At 40.9% G+C, this 19,741-nt stretch overlaps 1 protein-coding gene across 4 annotated transcripts in view; it reads right to left on the bottom strand.

The window, feature by feature from the left end:
* Window positions 1-19,381, bottom strand: part of HHAT (hedgehog acyltransferase) — a 316,462-nt gene extending 297,081 nt beyond the window's left edge. For 3 of the 4 annotated variants that reach the window (XM_042446144.1, XM_042446146.1, XM_042446147.1), the window contains exons 1-3: window positions 19,292-19,374; window positions 13,103-13,260; window positions 838-905 (exon numbers count right to left, since the gene is read on the bottom strand). In XM_042446144.1, the coding sequence (XP_042302078.1) occupies window positions 838-905; window positions 13,103-13,211 (177 nt within the window). In that variant the 5' untranslated portion in view covers window positions 13,212-13,260; window positions 19,292-19,374. Of the gene's footprint in view, window positions 1-837; window positions 906-13,102; window positions 13,261-19,291 lie in introns of all 4 variants that reach the window. The other variant, XM_042446145.1, reaches the window with a different exon arrangement.
* Between the last annotated feature and the right edge of the window lie 360 nt (window positions 19,382-19,741).

Here is a 19,741-nt window from a genome sequence, read left to right as displayed (position 1 = left end):
GACTAAAACAGTGAAGGGTCTGGAAACCATGCCCTATGAGGAACGACTTAGGGAGCTGGGAATGTTTAGCCTGGAGAAAAGAAGGCTAAGAGGTGATATGATAGCCCTGTTTAAATATTTGAAGGGATGTCATATTGAGGAGGGAGCAAGCTTGTTTTCTGCTGCTCCAGAGACTAGGACCCGGAGCAATGGATGCAAGCTGCAGGAAAAGAGAATCCACCTCAACATTAGGAGGAACTTCCTGACAGTAAGGGCTTTTCGACAGTGGAACACACTTCCTCGGAGTGTAGTGGAGACTCCCTCCTTGGAGGTCTTCAAACGGAGGCTGGATGGCCATCTGTCGGGGATGCTTTGATCTGGATTTCCTGCATGGCAGGGGGTTGGACTGGCTGGCCCTTGCGGTCTCTTCCAGCTCTATGATTCTATGATTCTATGATTCACTCTAAGAATCCTGTAGTACAACTTAAACTGTGGTTCAAGTAGTCATGATAGTGATTCCTGAGATGCATTCTTCAAGAAAATCTGCATTTATTTTGCATGCTCAGGTCCTCACATCTGCACAGATCAGATCTGCAGAATTTATCAAAATGCATCTCTCAAATACTTAAATTTCTCCTCCAAGCTCCACAACCATGCCAACCTAAAGAGCCATTTGGCACAGAACAGACTGAGGCGTGATCACAATTTGTGCCAGTGCTCTGTCTTTATCCAAAAAATAATTTGATACACCAGTCATCATATCCAATTATTGTCTACTAAATGATAATTAAAACTGAATTCCCATGTTCATTGGAAACAGAAGTAATATACTGTAGCAGTGACACACATGGATTTTACCTTTCTAAGTTGCCCAAACAGTGAATCAGTTTCCAGTTCAAATTCTCTATGAATTTCCTCTTCATGTTCTGCAAGAAATAATACATCTTTTAATAACAGACTAGCAAAAATCTAGTCTTTACAGGAATTAGAAATACTTTAATCCCCTCTGCCCCTTAGTGCTCTATTCCTTTTCCTCTGCCCTTAGTTCTTTTTTTTTCCCTTTAGCCCCCCCCCCCCCTTTTTTTTTTTTTTTCTTGCTGTTCATTCTTTCTCTCCACTCTGGTATTAAGAGGCAGTGGGCTCCCGAAGGATTTGGAGACCCTACAGATGAAAGTAGTACATGGACTGTGTAAAGGGCCTCAAAAAATAAATGGTTAGGGGATGTTAGGGAACACTTGTCTCTTAAGTATTGGAGATACTACTGAAGATTATAGAGTAGGCCCTTGTTATCCACTCGGGTTTGGTTCCAGGACCCACCATAGATACCAAAATCCATGGATGCTCAAGTCTCATTATATATCATGGCATAGTAAAAGGATGCATTTTATATAAAATGGCAAAATCAAAGTTCACTTTTTGGATTTTTCTGGGGAGGGATATTTTCAAACCATGGATGGTTGAATCCATGGATGATGAATCCATGGGTATGCAGGACCATCTGTAGACAGATTTAAATGAATTAAAATTAAAATTAATTAATGCATTTTAAAAAGATAGGAAACCCAAGTTTCATACTCATTTTTGTTGTTTGTTGTTATTGTTGTTGTTGTTGTTGTATGCCTTCAAGTCATTTTTGACTTAGGGTGCCCCTATCATTGGGTTTTCTTGGCAAGTTTCTTCAGTAGGGGTTTGCCATTGCCATCCTCTAAGGCTAAGAGAATGTAATTTGCTCAGAGTCACCCAGTGAGTTTCATGGCTGAGCAGGGATTCAAACCCTGTTATCCAGAATCATAGTCCAACACTACACCAATTTGGCTCTCATTCATAGGACCCTTTTATTACTAATGCTAACTTTCATATGTGTAGATTTAATAGTGCTGGAGCTACACACACACTTCCATTATTACAGTGTCAACTGTACAAATACAGTGGTACCCCGGGATACGAATGCGCCGCCTTACAAAATTTCCGGGTTACGAAAAAAATCCATTGAAAAAAACTGTTCCGGGTTACGAAGGTTATTTCGGGTTACGAAAAAAATTTGGTGCTTTTCGGCGCTTTTTCGCACGAAATCGCAGCTTTCGCTATTAGCGCCTATGGCTTTTTCGGCTTACGAAGATTTTCGGGTTACGAACGCGGCGGCGGAACGAATTAAATTCGTAACCCGGGGTACCACTGTATTATAATAGCATTGACATGTTTTATTATGATAAACCTGTAGAAGACATTGTAACATGCTTTTTTAGTCATCATCAACGTTGAAATTCTGTTCTGACCATGTAACACCCAAAGCCCCATGACCACCAAAACCCATCTTGTAAGCCAAGCATGCATGCCCAACATGCTCATTTCTGGGTTATCGAGGAGCAAGGAAATCAGCAGCAATGTTTCCAGCTATTTTCGTTTAGCTGGATGTGCAGGAAGTACTTCATCCGCAGGGACATCCCAGGTACCCTTGTGGATCCCTGCTAGTCCCAGTTGCAGTACATCCAGCTAAAAGAAAATAGCAGGATGTGCCACCATTGATCCCCTGGCTCTCTGACAATCCAAAAATTGCAGGGCGATGTGCAGCTTTCAAGGTGAATTTTGTAGGATGGTAGCATCAGGAGATGTAGCTATGGAGACGTACCTACGTGAGACATGTACATCTCCCAATGTAGGGTCATGGCATAGGTTTCACAACAAAATGAATTACTGTACTATAGAATACAGTTATATATTGTGAGAGCAAGTATGGTGTAGTGGTTTGACTGTTGGACTATGACTCTGGAGACCTGGGTTCAAATTTTCGCTCGGCCATGTAAAAAGAAATCTCCCTTGATAGGTTCGCCAAAAGGTTGCCATAAGTCATTAATAATAATAATAATAATAATAATAATAGATACTACTTAAAGGCATACAACAACAACCAGTTATATACTGTATTAGAGATTACAATTTTATCTAAGCTACATTGTCCTATCAAATTTTACTCTAAAAACAACAATAATGCATACTTATAAAAACTGGGTAGGTAGAGAAATCTTGTCACATTCAACTTCTCCTATCACTGGAGCACCACAACATGATCATTCTCACTTGATGAAATTCTCACTTCCACCCAACTACCATATTTAAAGTAGGCACAGAATTAATGACAGGATATTCTTGAAGCTACTTTAGTTCTGTTCTACAATACCATAGAAAATATTTTGAAAAGATGACAGAAAATGGTTCTTTGAAATGCACACTTCTCTGTTTATTCCATCCTATATTTTCACACTTACTTAAATTTTTAAGTTGAGATTTTTATACATTTATTGAGTCGCTTGCCTCATCAGTTAAAAAGAACATCAATTAATAGTTACTTAATTAGTACACAAACTTGATACATAAATATAAGTACATGTATAATGTTCATGCATAGCTATCAACCACCAAATGCCAATATGAACACCCACAGAAAGTGATCATGTACATCCTTGGCATATTTCTCACATGTATAATCCAGTAGATATCACATGCACTCTTGCCAACAATCTATCCCTAACAAAAGACTGTCAAAACCCATTTTGGAATCACACTGAGACGGCTGCCTCAGAGATTCAAGCAACTAATTGGGCTTTGATGAAGGAAGGGGTTGCTATTGGAGTGAAAAGCTAAACTCTTGATTTATCACTTCTGCTTTTCTAAGGGGATCCTTAATATCTACCTGAAAAAAATTCATCTCTCAAGAGAATGAGTTTTTCTTTTCACTTTGTGACACCCAAGATAAATCTCAGGAAATATCATCATCTCTGAGAAATGTCCTTGTTTTCTGTTTAACCTGGTGGCCCAGCAGATCCAGAACCAGCAACTTTTGAAAGCAAAGGAAACCATTGGCCTGTTACAGACAGCCAAAATAAAGCTGCTTCGAGTCACAGTGGAGGTATGGTGTTTCAATGATGCATGCGTCCTAAGAGTCCAGAAGCCACACCAAAGGCACACTCTAGTCCTTAGGGCTGGAGCGTGGCTTTGGTGCGACTTCTGGACTCTTAGGACTCATGCATCATTGAAACACCATACCTCCACTGTGACTTGAAGCAGCTTTATTTTGGCTGTCTGTAACAGGCCATTATTTGTTACAGCAATGAAGGCTTCCCTATTGTTGCCCCAAATGGATTGGATGAAAAAATATTTGTAGCCAGGACAACATCATCAGCTAGTAGAGGTCAAAAGAAATTGTACACATCTCCCTAATTTAATCTCTAATTATGCTGTCTCTTTGTGTAGTTCTTCATTGCCAACTGTTGCAAACTGCATTCATAGTCAATCCTTTCGGTGATATGCAAAATAAAAAGAAATACTGCTTTAAAATGTTTAGGGTGATTAAAAAGTATTCAAAGACACATATACTGACCTATTGTACTCTATATGTATCATCATAGGAATGCAAATGACTTGCATATCCTAATGTGACCTACTCCAGCATTTAGTTTCCAAACTGTATAGAGATCAGGGACAACAGCAAGCTCAAGAACAAGATGGCACCTTCACCCCTTCTATGTACAAAAAACCACATCCCACATTGGAGCATGCTACACTGGACAAGCAGGCCAGAGGATAAACGGACATAAATCAGACATTAGGAATGAGAAAATACAAAAACTGGTTGCAGAACACTTCAATTCCAACTTGGACCTCAGAGCAGTGGTCCTTAAACAAAATGACTACTATACAAGACTGGAAAGAGAAATGGCAGGACATCAATACCCACAAAGTTTTGTATCTTTATGGACATTCTCACACTCAGACTACTACACGCTTGTCCCTGGGCTTTCCACACCACCAAATGCATCTGAGAAAGTAGGGTAGGGATGCCATATCCCGCCTGTAGGCGGGACAATCCCAGTTTGGGCGGTGCCGTCCCGGTCCCGGTCCGGTTTGGCGCCCAGACCGGGACAGCACCACCCGCGGCCACCTCCGTGCGCCGCAGGGTCCTCCAAGGCCTCACTGAGGCCTGGGAGCGCTCTCCGCGGTCGGAGCTCCAGCCGCAGAGACGCTCCCTCCCAGGCCACAGCGAGGCCTTGGAGGCGGCTCCACAAGCGCGGGGTCCTCCAAGGCCTCCGCGAGGCCGGGGAGGAGGAAGAGGCCGCTGGAACCACGGCAATCGCCGCGGTTCCAAGCCGCCCCCGCTCCTCCTCCCGGCGTGGGAGCTGGCCTAGGTGTCCTCCCAAGCCAGGAGGAGGAAGAGGAGGACAGGGTTTGAAAATGTAGGATTTTTTTTTAATTTCCTAGCCAGGAAATTAAAAAAAAAATCCTACATTTTCAAACCTGGTCCTACATTTGTCCCGGTTTTGAAGGTCTCCATTTTTGGCACCCCTCAAGTCGGGTCAAGTCTACGAAAACTCATGCTACCATTACCAACATCTTTCTTTCAGTTAGTCTCAAAGGTGCTACAAGTTCCCTTTCCTCTCAAAGGTACTGTCAGTTCCCTTTGCATACTGATTTTCCAGACTAACATGGCTATGTTTCAAAACACATTGCAGAAATAATCCCCTTTGACACCGCTTTAACTATCCTGGGTCAGGGGTAGGAAATTCTGGGAATTGTAGTTTATTGGGGTACAGAGTTCTCTGGCAGAGAAGGCTAAATGTTTCACAAAACTAAAGTTCCCAGAATGCCCTAGCACTGAGCCACAGCAATAAAAGAGATCGCAAACTGGATTGTTTCTACAGTGTGTTTTGGAACTATGTCTTTAAATTCTTACAGGATTCTTTGTCTCTCACCTCCAGCACCTTACTGCCATCTCTCAACATCTGCCGAGGCTTCAGCCTCATTCTCCTGACAGAGCGCAACATGCTTTCTGGTACATTTACTTACAAAATAAAGCTTACATATTCCTAAATATCCTAAAGGCACCAGATCCTGCCTGATCTTGGAAGCTAAACAAAGTCAGCCCTGGTTATAATTTGGATGGGAATTCACCAATGAATACCAGGCACTGTACACTATATTTCAGAGAAAGAAACTGGCAAAATCACTTCCGAGTATTCCTTGCCAAGCTGCCAATCGATGGGGTCCCATATGTTGACTGGCTACTTGAAAGCACATAGGCACAAACATTCCTCTGTATTTGTTTCTAATGGCACAATAATGTTCACCTCATTTAATAATTAGAACTGGCTAATATGATCTGAATTTTGAAATGTTTTGGTCCCTCTAACGTCAAATATTTGTCAACAAGAATATGTTTATTTCTATATCTACATCAAAAATTTGGATTCCACACTGCTGGGAAATGTTGTATCTTTTAAAGCTATACCTCTTGGAATAGCTTAAATTGACATTTTGGATAAGTTCCATCGAACAGAAATGCTAGATCATATAGAAGGATAATGCTTAAAAGGATGGGGCCATAATAAAGCAGGCATAGCCAGCTATCTGGAAGAATAAATATTAGAAACCAGTCTCACAACAATTTCATTTATGACTTCTGAGTCTCCTGTGCTGTAGGTCATATTTCAGGCAAGCAAGAACAGACCTGGTTGATACTCAGAGGGGAGATCACCAACGAATACCAGGTGCTGTGGGCTATATTTCAGAGGAAGAAACTACTAAAACCACCTCTGGGTACACATTATCAGATCCTCAACCTGGCATATTGCTCCAGTAAATATCATTAGAACTTTTTTTTAACAGCATTACAATATAAATGGTACATATTTCAAGAATTTTCCATATGGCAACAGCAAAAAGATCTCTTATGTTACCAGAGACATTTACCACCTACTTTAATTACTAACCATGTACAGGATGATCAGATATCATAACCTTAAAGGAGGACAAGGCACCGCAAAATGTAGGACATTCAAGAAAAATTTAAGGCATTACAAATCAAAAGCAAAAAAGCTAATATAAACCTAAATTCATTTCATATAGTTTACCTACAGCTTTATGACATAGACAGTATTTTGTTATTCTTTTATTCTTTTTATTTTATTATTATTTATCCCATTCTATCCATCTTTTGCTTCTATTTGCAGCAAGAAAAAGCTGCCAAGTAGGTGCATTCCTCAAAGGGGAACAGCAAACGTGGTACTACTCAATGGGCCTTTTAGCCATGCTCAAAATGGAGGACATTTTGGAAATCCTCCTGGACAAAAGGTTGAAATATAGGGCATGTCCTGGTAAAGAAAGATGTCTGACCACGCTGAACACATATTTTTTAAGGCACATTCCTTAATAAAATCTTGTTTTCACTTTCTTTATATTACATTGAGGGGGTATGTGTGGGTTTCAGCTAGCCACAAAAAGTCTCTCAAAATTCCCAAGGTTTGAATTTACACCATTTGAAAAAAAAAATCCTAAATGTGCATACCCATTAGGCACATTTGAATGTTAAAAATCAAGGATTTACAGCATATTTCTCAGCCAAGCCTTTATTTTATTTGCATTTATAAACATTAAATGTGGCAACAACAACTGCAGGACAAAAAACAGTAAAATGTTAAGATGTTCGGTTAATTCAATCTCCTTATTGTTTCACCTGTTATACATTGGTTGTTGCATTGCCAACATTTTTAAAGTCTGTTTTGCTACCTCCCTCTTGTGGAAAAAAAAGAACATGGCAATTTATTCCAACAAGACAGTTAACGATCAGACTGTTAAATTATGAGTCCAAATAAAAATGTTTTTACAACAGATAATGATAACGTATCATATGTAGCCAAAATCATCACATTTTAACTGTTTAAAAAAGCTTGTTTAAAAGTGGCTGAGGGGTGCAGAAAATTGAATGTACACAAGGCAGGATTTCAACTGGAATGCTCAAATCTTATATTAGTGTATGTGTTTAGGTCAGGATGGGCAACTGTTGCGATTACTGACTTTCTGGGAGACTGTGGAAAGTTCCTACTACCTCTTCTGTTCCTACTACCCCATCCTACCCCACAAACACCCACATCAACTTCCAGATCACTTTCTATAGAGCAAAGATGTGGAGAAAGTGTACCACACCCTCCCTATAAAGTATTTGTAGGGGGAAAGGACCCTGGGAGAACCTTGTGGCTGCCGGGATCATATCTAGCCCATGGACTACAAGTAATTCACTGAGGCTGCATCCGCATTGCAGAAATAATCCAGTTTGACAGCACTGTAACTGCCATGGCGCAATGCTATGGAATTCTGGGAACTGTTATCAGTTGTGGCACCAGAGCTCTCTAGCAGAGAAGGCTCAATGTCTCCCAAAACTACAGTTCCCACAATTCCATATCACTGAGCCACAGCAGTTAAGGTGGTGTCACACTGGATTATTTCTGCAGTGCGGATGCTTTCTGAGACAGCTAAGGTCTGGAATAGAGCAGCACTAAGGTTATACTGCAGGACTAGTTTTGCTGTAAAAGGAAGAACCTTTGTGTAAAGCACCTGTTCTCAGTAACAGAGACAAGCCTTTTATAAAGCCTTTTTCTTCACCTTCTCCACCTCTCTCCTTTTTAATAATAATAATAATAATAATAATTTGTTTTATTTATATACCGCTATTCCAAAGATCATAGTGGTGAACAGCAAGTAAGCTAATTAGCAAGTAAGCTAATTTGCCCCCAACAGTCTGGGTACTCATTTTAGCGACCTCGGAAGGATGCAAGCCTGAGTCGAGCTTGGCCCCTTTTTGCTGGTCTTGAACTCGCAACCTTGTGGTTTCGAGTGAATGGCTGCAGTACAGGCATTTAACCACTGCGCCACCAGGGCTCCTTTTCAAGAAGTAGCAACCACAACTGTACATAATATAGTGAATATACACCACATATTTGTTGGAAGGCATTATGACAGGAGAAATGCAATCACTATAGAGTTCTGTGAAGGCATTGCACCATAATACTGACAGTTTTATATAATTCTGACATGGGACAGACCGCCAAGAAACAGTGGTCTTCCAGCACCCGTTTTTGCTCCTCACGGACAGCCCCCAAATGGCACACAATCACTGCAGAGCAAAAAGAACCTGGAATTTCTGGGTTCTTAGTGCGATGTAAGCGATGTGCGGTGCTGTGCAGACGACGCGCAGTGCTTACGCCACATGGTAGAGTTGCAGGGTTTGTGGTCGCTCCGCCCCCAGGCAACCCTACTATGTGTCCAGGCTGCCCTCTTTTACCCCTTTCTTTAAAAGTAGAATCTTTTTTTCCACAGCTTAGGATTTATTTTATTTTAGTATTTCAGTTTATTGCCCCAAAATACATTACTTTACACCACTCTCAGTAAGTCCTTTTCTGTCCTTTCATATGTTTACCTCTCATTTTGAGTTGTAGATTCCATCTTCCACCTTTGTCCTCTATTTACTCTTTATGACCATTGTTGAAACTAAACTTGTAACCCCATCACAGCACCTGCATTACTATACCCATTATTATACCTTGTTTTGCATTTCTATTAATATTCACACTCTCACTCCCATCTGTTGATATAAATGTCTGTCCAGGGAGGCTTTACTCCATGCATCGAATGAAACACAGTTAGTCTATGAAGGCTGCAAATTTCTTTCTCTCATTCTCAGGAGTGCTACGTGATTCCTTTGCATCTTTTTATAAAGAGACTGCCAAGCTCCTGTTAACTTTTCCCTAAAGTTCAGCTTCAAATTTGCTTTGTTATTTTTTTTTTCTATACAGTGGTACCTCGGGATACGAATTACCCAGGTTACGAATTTTTCGGGATACGAATAAATCCCATAGGGATTTATTGTTTCGGGTTACGAAGGTTTTTTCGGGTTACGAAAAAACCCTGGCGCTGTTTAAATGGAGCCGCGGCAGAGCCGCGGCTTTTTTCCCCATTAGCGCCTATGGCAATTCGGGTTACGAAGGTTTTTTCGGGTTACGAAATTAGCCGCGGAACGAATTAATTTCGTAACCCGAGGCACCACTGTATTTAGCACTAACAAGTTAAAGCCATTTTCTTTTTAGTGGTGCTCTTTTCTTTCTGTATATGCTTGGCTTCTTCCAAAATGTTTCCCAGTACCTACCAAATCTCAAACCTTCTTCCCATCCTCATCAGCTCAGCTACACATTGAAGCCCCTCACCTCTGACTGTCTAGCTAGCCCTATCATGGAAAATGCAAGATTTCAGATGAAGCTAACTGGAAAGCTGGTAATCCCTTCATAAGTTCCTCATACAAGTTTGTCTTTATTCCATACCATTGTGCCTAGATTCCCCAACCTCTGCTACAGACAACATGAGGAGGAGGACAACATTTAAAAGCAAAGCTGTGTGACTCATCTATTGGGCTGCATGAGGTTCCAATGGGTGGAAATTAAACAGGGAACATAGGTCCACTGAGTCCCCTGTAAATTGTGGTTTTTAACAGCAAAGTGGACAGTAAATGGCCCATTCAGTTCTTCCAGGAATTCTGGGCAATGAACTGGTAAACAACGAAGTAATTCTTTAAAAATCATTGAAGTAAAGCAATAACCACTATGAAACTCACCAAGAGTTTTGTAGCACCTTACATTTATTATGTCCTAAGCTTTTGCAGAACAGTTAACTAAATCATAAAGGAACATCTTATCAGAGTAAATAAATGCATAAAAAACAGGTTTGGGGAGTGGTGATTTTGGAGGTTACTCCTTGTCCTACTCCAGAGTAAGACATTTTTTCTTAATGTTACTCCTACTCCTGTAAAAACCTCTTACTCTTTTACTCCTTACTCCTACTCCCCCAAGGCTGGGGTGTGTGGGAGGGTGGGTGTGGGGTGGGTGGGTGTGTCTCTCTTTGCCTCCCAGTCCCAGTCCCCCCAGTGCAATATAATAAAATTGTTTTTTTCTGTGTGTTTGCGTGTACAATATAATAGCAGGAATAAGGAGTAACAAATATATTTTGTTGCTCCTTATTCCTACTCCTGTAAAAACCTCTTTCTCCTTATGCCTACGCCTACTCCCCAGCCCTGATAAAAAGGCCTCTGAGAAAGTGGATGAGAAAAGAAACATTTTAACAATTATGCTTATCTAAGGCAGAGGTGAGCACACTGTGTTATAAGAACATTAGATCAGCCCAAAGGCCTATCTGATCCAGCATTCATTTCACACTGTGCCCAACCAGTGATATCCTATGAGAAGCCAAGGGGCAGGACATGAGTCTCACACTTCCCAGCAGGTGATACTGAGCAATACTGTCTGTGACATGCATTTGGGACTCATTCCAAATAGTGAGCGAATCTGGGAATTACAATTCAAGAACATCAAAAGTTCTCCATCCCTTATTTAAGGTTCATATCATATAAAAACAGCTTATATGTTTCTCGGATTGAGTTTGAAGAACAGGTTGTAGACCAACATCATCTACCAAATATGTCTCCAAAGGCAATAGCTTCAAAGGCAAGAGTCCTCCCGTGAAGATCTGAGAGATCTATGCTCAAGCAGGATTGTATGGGAGAACACGTCCTTTCAGATGGCCTAGCCCCAAACTGGGTGGGACTTTATGGGTCATAACTAGCCCTTTGAATTCTGCCTGACCACCCCAGTGAAGTTCTCATAACAAGGGTGTCATATCTTGCCTGTAACTGGCTCAATTAATTGTTGCTTTTTGTCATCAAGTCAGCTTTGACTTATGGTGACCCTACAAATGAGAGATTTGCAATAGCTCTGGTCCTCAAATGACCTTGATGATGTAAACTCAGAGCCATGGCTTCCTTTTCAGAGTCAATCCATCTGTAACGTGGTCTTCCATTTCTCCCATAAGCTTCAGCTATACTATTATTGCTTTTTCCAATGAGACACATGTCCAAAGTATTATACCCTCAGTTTAGTCATTTTGGCTTCTTTGACAAGTTTAAGCTTAGTTTGCTGTCCAACCTATTTATTTGTCTTTTGAACAGTCCGTATTATCCGTAGAACTCTCCTCCAGCACCACAGTTCAATTGAGCTGATTTTATTCATATCACATTTCTTCCCTGTTCACCTTTTGAAGAGACTAAGAATAGTATGGTTTGAATTATTCTGATCTCAATATATCTTTACAATTGAGGACCTTATCTAGTTCCTTCTTGACTGCCCTCCCAAGTCTTCTGATTTTTGACAACACTCCTCATTTTGATTTATTACTAAGCCAAAGTATACAAAATCTTCAACTATTTTGACATTAACCTGTTGTTTTTGTTGTGTGCCTCCAAGTTGTTTCTGACTTATGGTGACCCTATCACAGTTTTCTTGGCAAGATTTTTTTCAGTGGGGTTTCCACTGCTTTCCTCTGAGGCTGAGATTGTGACTTGTGACTTGTCCAAGGCCACCCAGTGGGTTTTCATGGCCAAGTGGGAGTTTTGAGCTTAGGTCTCCTGGAATCCTAGTGCAATACTCAAACCACTATGCCATGCTGGCTGTCCCTGCTGTTAACTATTTGTGTATTTCCGTGGGAAAAGGAATTATATTGGGAAAAGATGTGAGAAAAAGAATTCAGAGTCTCTCCATGATTACATTAACATTTAAAAAGAAATCTGAGATCAATTCTGTTTGGGCCCTTAGTTCGGAATATCCTAACTTTTTAAACTCTTGGGTATGAACAGACTTCCACTCACGCAATAACTCTTCCTTTCTTCCTGCAGCCCTCAAATCTGCTTCAGAGAGTCCCCAAACAATGTGGAGCAAATTTGAGAGAGCAAAGGGGGATGTGTTCCGCCATCTATGCCCCTTCTGCTGGTAGACAGACACTGCTGAATTTCATTTTGTGCCCTTAATGGCATTACTCAGAAATACTGTTAAGGCATGTACATTCTGAGCTTTCCATTACACACAAAAACAAATTTTTATTGTTATTCTCTTGAAACCATTAGTAAGCCAACCTTCAGGGGTGTTTAGTTTCTCTTCTTATTAAAAAAGAAAAAGTAAATGCCAAGTTTCTACTTCTAGTAGTTTCTCACTAAGCTAATGTAGAAACCTGGAATTACATTTTCATTAAAAGGAGAAGCACAGCTTGTACCTTCCACATCCCCTCTGCAGCTTTCAGCTCACACAAAGAAAGGGTACCTGCAAGCTTCAGGCAAAAAGCCTCTGTGGGATGCCCTGCTGGGGCCTGTTAGAAAGAACCCCATTAAGACATACTATTTAAGTCAATACACTGAAAACTACAAAAGCCAAAAAAATAATCAGTACCCAAAGAGAAAGTGGCTGCAAAAGAGACTTACCTCGAGAGGTCTGGAAGACTTCATAGAAAGAATAAAAATGAAAGCCAAAAGAAAGGAAGATGTAAAGATACAGTTCCCATCCTGGCAGCATCCCTAATTGTAATGACATTTTTCAAGATTCTTGCCACCTAGGAGGAAAACATCCTGGTAAACAACACCTGAAAATAAGTGGATAATGTGAATTTTTAAGTTAAACACACTGAGTCTCCAGTACAGGACATAATAACAAACTTAAGTAAAATATCCTTCTCATCACAGCTCCATGTCATACAGAAGCATTATCACATAAAAAGGCATAGATCTACCTAAGAAACATTGTAGGTGCAGAACAACAATGGGAATTGTGTCTGTAGATGGTTCACCAAAAGCCCCACATGAGGAGTCAGGCCACTGGATGTCTCAAAAGATGCAATTTTAAGGGTATTTGGGGAGCTGCTTTTAGGGATCTAGAAGAGTTTTCAGTGGCCACTTCAGGTTTTGTAAAAAGGGGTGGGTGCAGCTTGCAAAGGTCTGGGGGTGTAAAATGGGGTGGGTGTGACTAGTGAGCCCTCCATGGACACTCATCCTTAGTGTAGATCCATGCTTCAATGCATTTATACAGATCCATGCTTCCATGCTGGATGGGGAACTGTGCATGAAAATGAGGACTACATCCATAATTTCCTAGCAGCTGGATAAAGTCAATCAATAAATTAATTAATTGCTAATTAAAAGTATTTCTAATCTTCTACCAATCCTAATTTATTAATGTGGTAAATTACATCTGAACTAAAACACACAATTAATGTAAAAAAGTAAATAAGTAAAAGTTTGCAAGAAAAACAGATCGAAAGCATGTACAATTTAACCAGAATAGTGAACTTTTTATTCTGTTTCAAGATTCATCTATTGGGGAGCACTGGCCAGCAGTGGACAAAGCCAAAGCCAGCATCAGACCAGGCACAAGTCAGTAATGTGCGTAGGGCAAGAGCCGTAAGTGGACAGGACCCAGTGAAAGGTTCCACATCAGTGGAGTAGTGAATCTGCTCCAGGTTTCAGTGGAGTAGTGAATCTTCTCCAGGTTTCAGTCAGAACTTTAAAGAAACTATATAAGATGCTTAATATTATCAACAAAATAGTGGCTGCTGACATGGAAATCACTTGCCAAACCTGGTAGGTCCACCTTTCTCATACTAACCTCCATATCCAACAAATTATTCTTACCAGAAATCTGAACTGGTTGCTTGCAGAGCACTTGGAAAATGAGGATGGTACCTGTGTAAGCTAGGTTGGAGAGTCCTACAATTTGTTTTAATGCACAATTGCCACTCCATGAATAGGAGTTAGCAGTTTAAAACCAATTATTTTCTGGGGGAGGGAGCTTCAGGAAAGTTGTGGTGGTCACAAAAGAAGCAGTAAGGGCTCTAGGATTCCTAACCTTACTACCAGAAGGCAATAAAAGCAGTCTAATACTGGTATGTTTATACTACACAATTATATAGTTTTAGTGTCACTTTGTATATCATGGCTCCATCCATTTGTAGTCTTGTAAATGGTATAATTCAGAAGAGAGCACTAGAGAATTCTAAGTAGCTCAGACTACAAATCCCAGGATTCCATAATACAGAACTATGGCAATTAAAAAGGTTTCAAACTGCTGTAACTGTGCAATGTGGATAAATTCTCAGTCATGAAGTAGGTTATTCAAATGTGACAGCAGCTATGTAAATTACTGTTAAAGTTGTAAATCTTATTTAAAAATAAATAAAACAAGCATCAAAAATTCTTCATACAACAAACACATGTTTAACAAATATTTCAAAACAGCGGTGCCCAAACTTGACTCCCAGTTATTGTTGGATTTCTCAACCAGGGATTACGCTCGCCATAAAATTTCCTTCAGTCCCATAATTTCTAGCATTGCAATTAACTAAAAATGTCTGCCAAACATTTAAAAATAAAATTTAGATATCCAAAATAACTGTCTTTTTGTGGCCAGTCTTTTGTTGATGTTGATGTTGGGTGCCTTCAAATCATTTATGACTTATGGCAACCCTATGACAAACCAATCACAGGGGGTTCTTGGCAGAATTTATTCAGAGTGCATTTGTCCTTGCCTTCCCCTGAGGCTGAGAGAGTATGACTTGCCCAAGGCCACCCAGTGGATTTCATAGCCAAGCAGAAATTCAAACCCTAGTCTCCTGAAATCCTAATCCAACACTCAAACCACTACACCATTCTGGCCATTCTAGCATCTCCCAACTTTTCTGAAGGATTGGACTGTCTTCCTAAATATATCCCCAACATATTTCCATCCATTCATAGTATTATTCCTCTAAAAGACAGAAGGCAGGTTAGGTTAGTTGTTCTGTTTACAGTTGTCAGTGCAACTCTGACTTATGTTGCCCTGTGAATGAGAGACCTCCAAGTCACCCTGATATCAACTGGCTCAGGTCTTGCAGACACAGGGCTGTGGCTTCACTGACTGAGTGTTGTTGTTGTTGCTGCTGTTGTTGTGTGCCTTCAAGCCATTTCTGACTTATGGTGACCCTAAGACGAACGTTAGGTTTTCTTGGCAAGATTTGTTCAAAGACAGTTTGCCATCTTCTGAGATTGAGAGGATGGGACTTGTTCAGGGTCACACAGTGGGTTTCCAAGGCTGAGCCAAGAATTGAACACTGGTCTACAGAGTTGTACGCATCAGTTTACTTATCTGTAATGCAGTCTTCCTCTTTTCCTACTGCCTTTTACCTTACCAAAGTAAGTGAGTCATGCCTTCTTATGATATGGCCAAAGTCTGATAGTCTTGGTTTAGTCATCTTGGCTTCTAGGGAGAGTTTAAGACTGATTTACTCTAGGACTTATTTCTTTGTCTTTTTAACAGTCTGCGATACCCACCACAAATCCTCTGATAACTGTTGCCAACTCTTAGTTGAAAAGTGACCAAATATGGATTTAATTTTTAATGCCCAGGGTGTGTCCCAGTCTAGGAAATGAATGAAGTTTTCTCTTCCCCAAAACTTCCTATAAAGTGTGTACCGTATATACTCATGTATAAGTCGAGGGCAGTTTTTGGATCCAATATCATGGTTTTTCATAGGACCCGTGGATAAGTCGAGAGTCAAACACTGGAGGATATTACAAAAGATCTAAAGGAGGAAACAAAGCACCACTTCCTTCTTTTTATCTCCCTCTCTGGGCCTCTCCCAAGCATCAGTCTTGGCATGGAAAAGGGGAAACAAACCTCGGCACGCACGCACGCACTCACATACACACTCTTCCCCTTGCCAAAAGCATCTCCAAAGATGAGGGCTTGCAAAAAGGAGGACAGACCTTTCTCTCTCTCTCTCTGCCTTTCATACCAGCACTCCCAAGGCTCATAGCTTGCAAAAAGGAGGACAGACCCCACTCTCTCTCTTCCTTTCACCCCCAGGATTTCCAGGCAAAATGAGGTACAAGCCAGGGAATACTTTCTGTGTGTTTGTGTCCCTTTTCACAACAGCAGCTTGTTAGCTCTGGCTAAGCGGGAAGGCTGAGCGGGAAAACAACAACACACACAGAGGGAGGAGAGCGCACTGGGCTTCAAACAGTGAGCCGTTACAAGGCTACAGAGGAAGGTGGGCACTTCTTCTTTCATGAAATTTATAAGCATTAATTTATTGCCCCATATATAAGTCTACTCATGATTTTGGAGTCCATTTTGGGGCATAAATTTTTCGACTTATAGTTGAGTATATACGGTACCTTTTTCTTGTGAAGGAGGAAAAAATATATTAAAGCTTATTTAATTTTTTTTTTGTTTGTTTGTTTTAAAATGTATAAAGAAGTGTCCCCAAGGAGAGCAGCATGTTTCTCTCACATAACACTCTATTTTGCTTTCTTTTTCAAAACAACATCTTTTTAAAATAACTATATTACAATTGTTGTTGGTAACTGCCTTCAAGTCAACCTTGACTCATGGTGACCCTGTGGATGAGACATCTCCAAGACCCATTGTCCTCCCCCACTCTGCTTAAGTCTTGTAGATTCATGCCTGTGATCTCCCCAATTGAGTCTATCTATCTGGCTTGTGGTCTTCCTCTCTTTCTGCTACCTTCTACCTTTCCTAGCATTACAGTCATCCCACCATATTCGCTAGAGTAAGGGGCACAAAACCCCCGTGAATATGGAAAAACCACAAATAACAAAAACACCATGTTTTTACCTGAGAGGATACCTCTCTAGGACTCTCTAGGTCCGGTGCAACCCTGTGGTCAATGTCCAACCTATACTGACCATAGAATGGTGCTGGAGGAGCTACAAAGGCCTAGTAGAGATCCTTCAGTGCAACTTTTAGTTAAAGTTGACCATAGAGTTTCACTGGAGGACCTAGATATTCCTAGAGAGAACATATTAATCAAATCCGTGAATAATCAAATCCACAAATATCAAAGCCGTAAATATGGAGGGATAACTGTACTGTCTTTTCCAATGAGCTCTGCCTTCTCATGATGTGGCCAAAGTAGGACAACCTCAACTTAACCATCTTGGCTTCCAGGGAAATTTCAAGCTTGAACCGTTCTAGGATTTCAGCACTTTTCTCTAGCACCACATCTCAAATGAGTTGATTTTCTTTTTATCCACTTCCTTCATTGTCCAGTTCTCACATCCATACATGGTAATAGGGAACAGAATGGCTTGGATGATTCTAACTTTAGTGTTCAGTTGTACATCTTTAGGGATGTGGTGGCTTAGTGGTTAAGATGTCAATTCTGACAATGGGAAGATCGAAAGGATGGCAGTTCAAGGCCTGAGTGCTGCATGATGGGGTGAGCTCCTGTCACTAGGTCCTAGCTTCTGCCAGCCTAGCAGTTCGGAAGCATGCAAATGCAAGTTGACAGATAGGTATCACTTTGGTGGGAGGGTAACAGCATTTGGTGGAGTCATGCTGGCCACATGACCACCAGATTCATCTCTGGACAACACTGGCTCTTTGGCTTAGTAACAGAGATAAGCACAGGCCCCTACAGTCAGTTATAACTAGACATTCATGTCAAGGGACTAACTTTACCTTTTTATATATACCAGTGCGCCCGTGTTATACGAGGGGCGCACTATACGTGGATTTAAGCGTGCTCGGCGGGAGCGCACGGGGCGGCACATCCCATTCAGATGAATGGAGCATGCACCCGTGGCACGCCCATGCACCACCGCACGCACAAGCCCCATTCACTTGAATGGGGCTCAAGCATAGGCAGAATTCACCTTACGTGGGGGGTCCAGAACGGATCCTCCACGTAAGGCTAGGTTCCATTGTATCTTTACACTTTGGGATCTTTTCTAGTTCTTTCATAGCTGCCCTCCCCATTCCTAGCCTTCTTCTGATTTCTTGGCTGCAGTCTCCTTTCTGATCGATGTTTTGAGCCAACGTATGGTAACCCTTTTACTATTAAGATTTCCTCATTGTCTAGTTTGAATGTACATAGGTCCTCTGTGGTCATTATTTTTGTTTTCTTTATGTTCGGCATTAAGCCTTTACTCTTCATCATTTACTCTTTAGGATCTTGTCCAGTCTTTTGCTCTTTAGGATCTTGTCTAGTCTTTGTCTAGCTTTTACTCTTTAGGCTCTTGTCCAGTCTTTTACTTCTTAGGATCTTGTCTAGTTCTTGTCTAGTCATTGTCTAAGTCTTTGTCTAGCATTTACATTTGCCTAGTCTTTGTCTAGCATTTATTCTTTAACATCTTGTCTAGTCTTTTACTTCTTAGCATCTTGTCTAGTTCTTGGCTAGTCTTTGTCTAGCATTTACACTTTAAGACCTTGTCTAGTTCTTTCAGAGCTGCCTTTCCCAATCCTAGTCTTTTTCCGATTTCTTGGCTGCAGCCTCCATTCTGATCACTGTTTGATCTGTTTCTTAAAAAACCCTTTTTTTTCTCTCTGTGCATCATTTTTTTACAGCTACCCAGAAGAGTGAAGGACCTTTCAGTTGGTGAGCCTATTCCCACATGTATATGATTTTGGAGAGCACTCTGCACATGCTCAAGGACTACATTCAGACTTGAATGTCTACAGCTCTTCGTTGTACAATGGATTTAATACTGCAATCCCAGGGCAAGTTGAAGACGTTAAGAAAGAAAAAGGAGTCTGCTGACATCCCATATCCATTAAAGCTTGCATAATTTAAGCAGAGAGGCATGGAGATCCCAAAAGTATTGCCATGCCTAAAGACTTACGTTCAGCTGTGCAAAGGCTGCTTGCAACGCCTCATCTTTTTTCCTTTGCCAAGGGAATGCAATGTTGCTTGCCAGCAAAAGGGAATGGCTTCACTCACGTCACGGTACGTTTTTGATGACGTCACTGAAGTCCCTCCCTTCTACTGGCAACAGAGCAAGGGCTGGTTTACTCTGTTTCACTTTTCTGCAAGGAGTTTCCTATTGAAACTGTTGCAAAAGGTTAGAGCTGAAACAGTGATGCTGATCATTTTGCTCAGGTCTCTTCCCTTCCCTTCTCTTTTCTCTCTCCCTGTTTTAAAATTAAATTTTTAGAGCTGAATTCCTTTGTTTTAGAATTAAACTTGGAGGGAAAAGAGGACATTCTTGCCCTCAATCCTTAGCATTCCTGGAAATTTCCTTTGAAAATGATCCGACGCTGTTAAATGACATCATTTCCTCTTTTCAGAAACT

The sequence above is a fragment of the Sceloporus undulatus genome, chromosome 1 (genome assembly GCF_019175285.1).
Source record: "Sceloporus undulatus isolate JIND9_A2432 ecotype Alabama chromosome 1, SceUnd_v1.1, whole genome shotgun sequence".
NCBI classification, from domain to species: Eukaryota; Metazoa; Chordata; class Lepidosauria; order Squamata; family Phrynosomatidae; genus Sceloporus; species Sceloporus undulatus.
The sequence above is the reverse complement of the archived record's forward strand: the minus strand, read 5'-3'. Positions and strand labels throughout refer to the sequence as shown.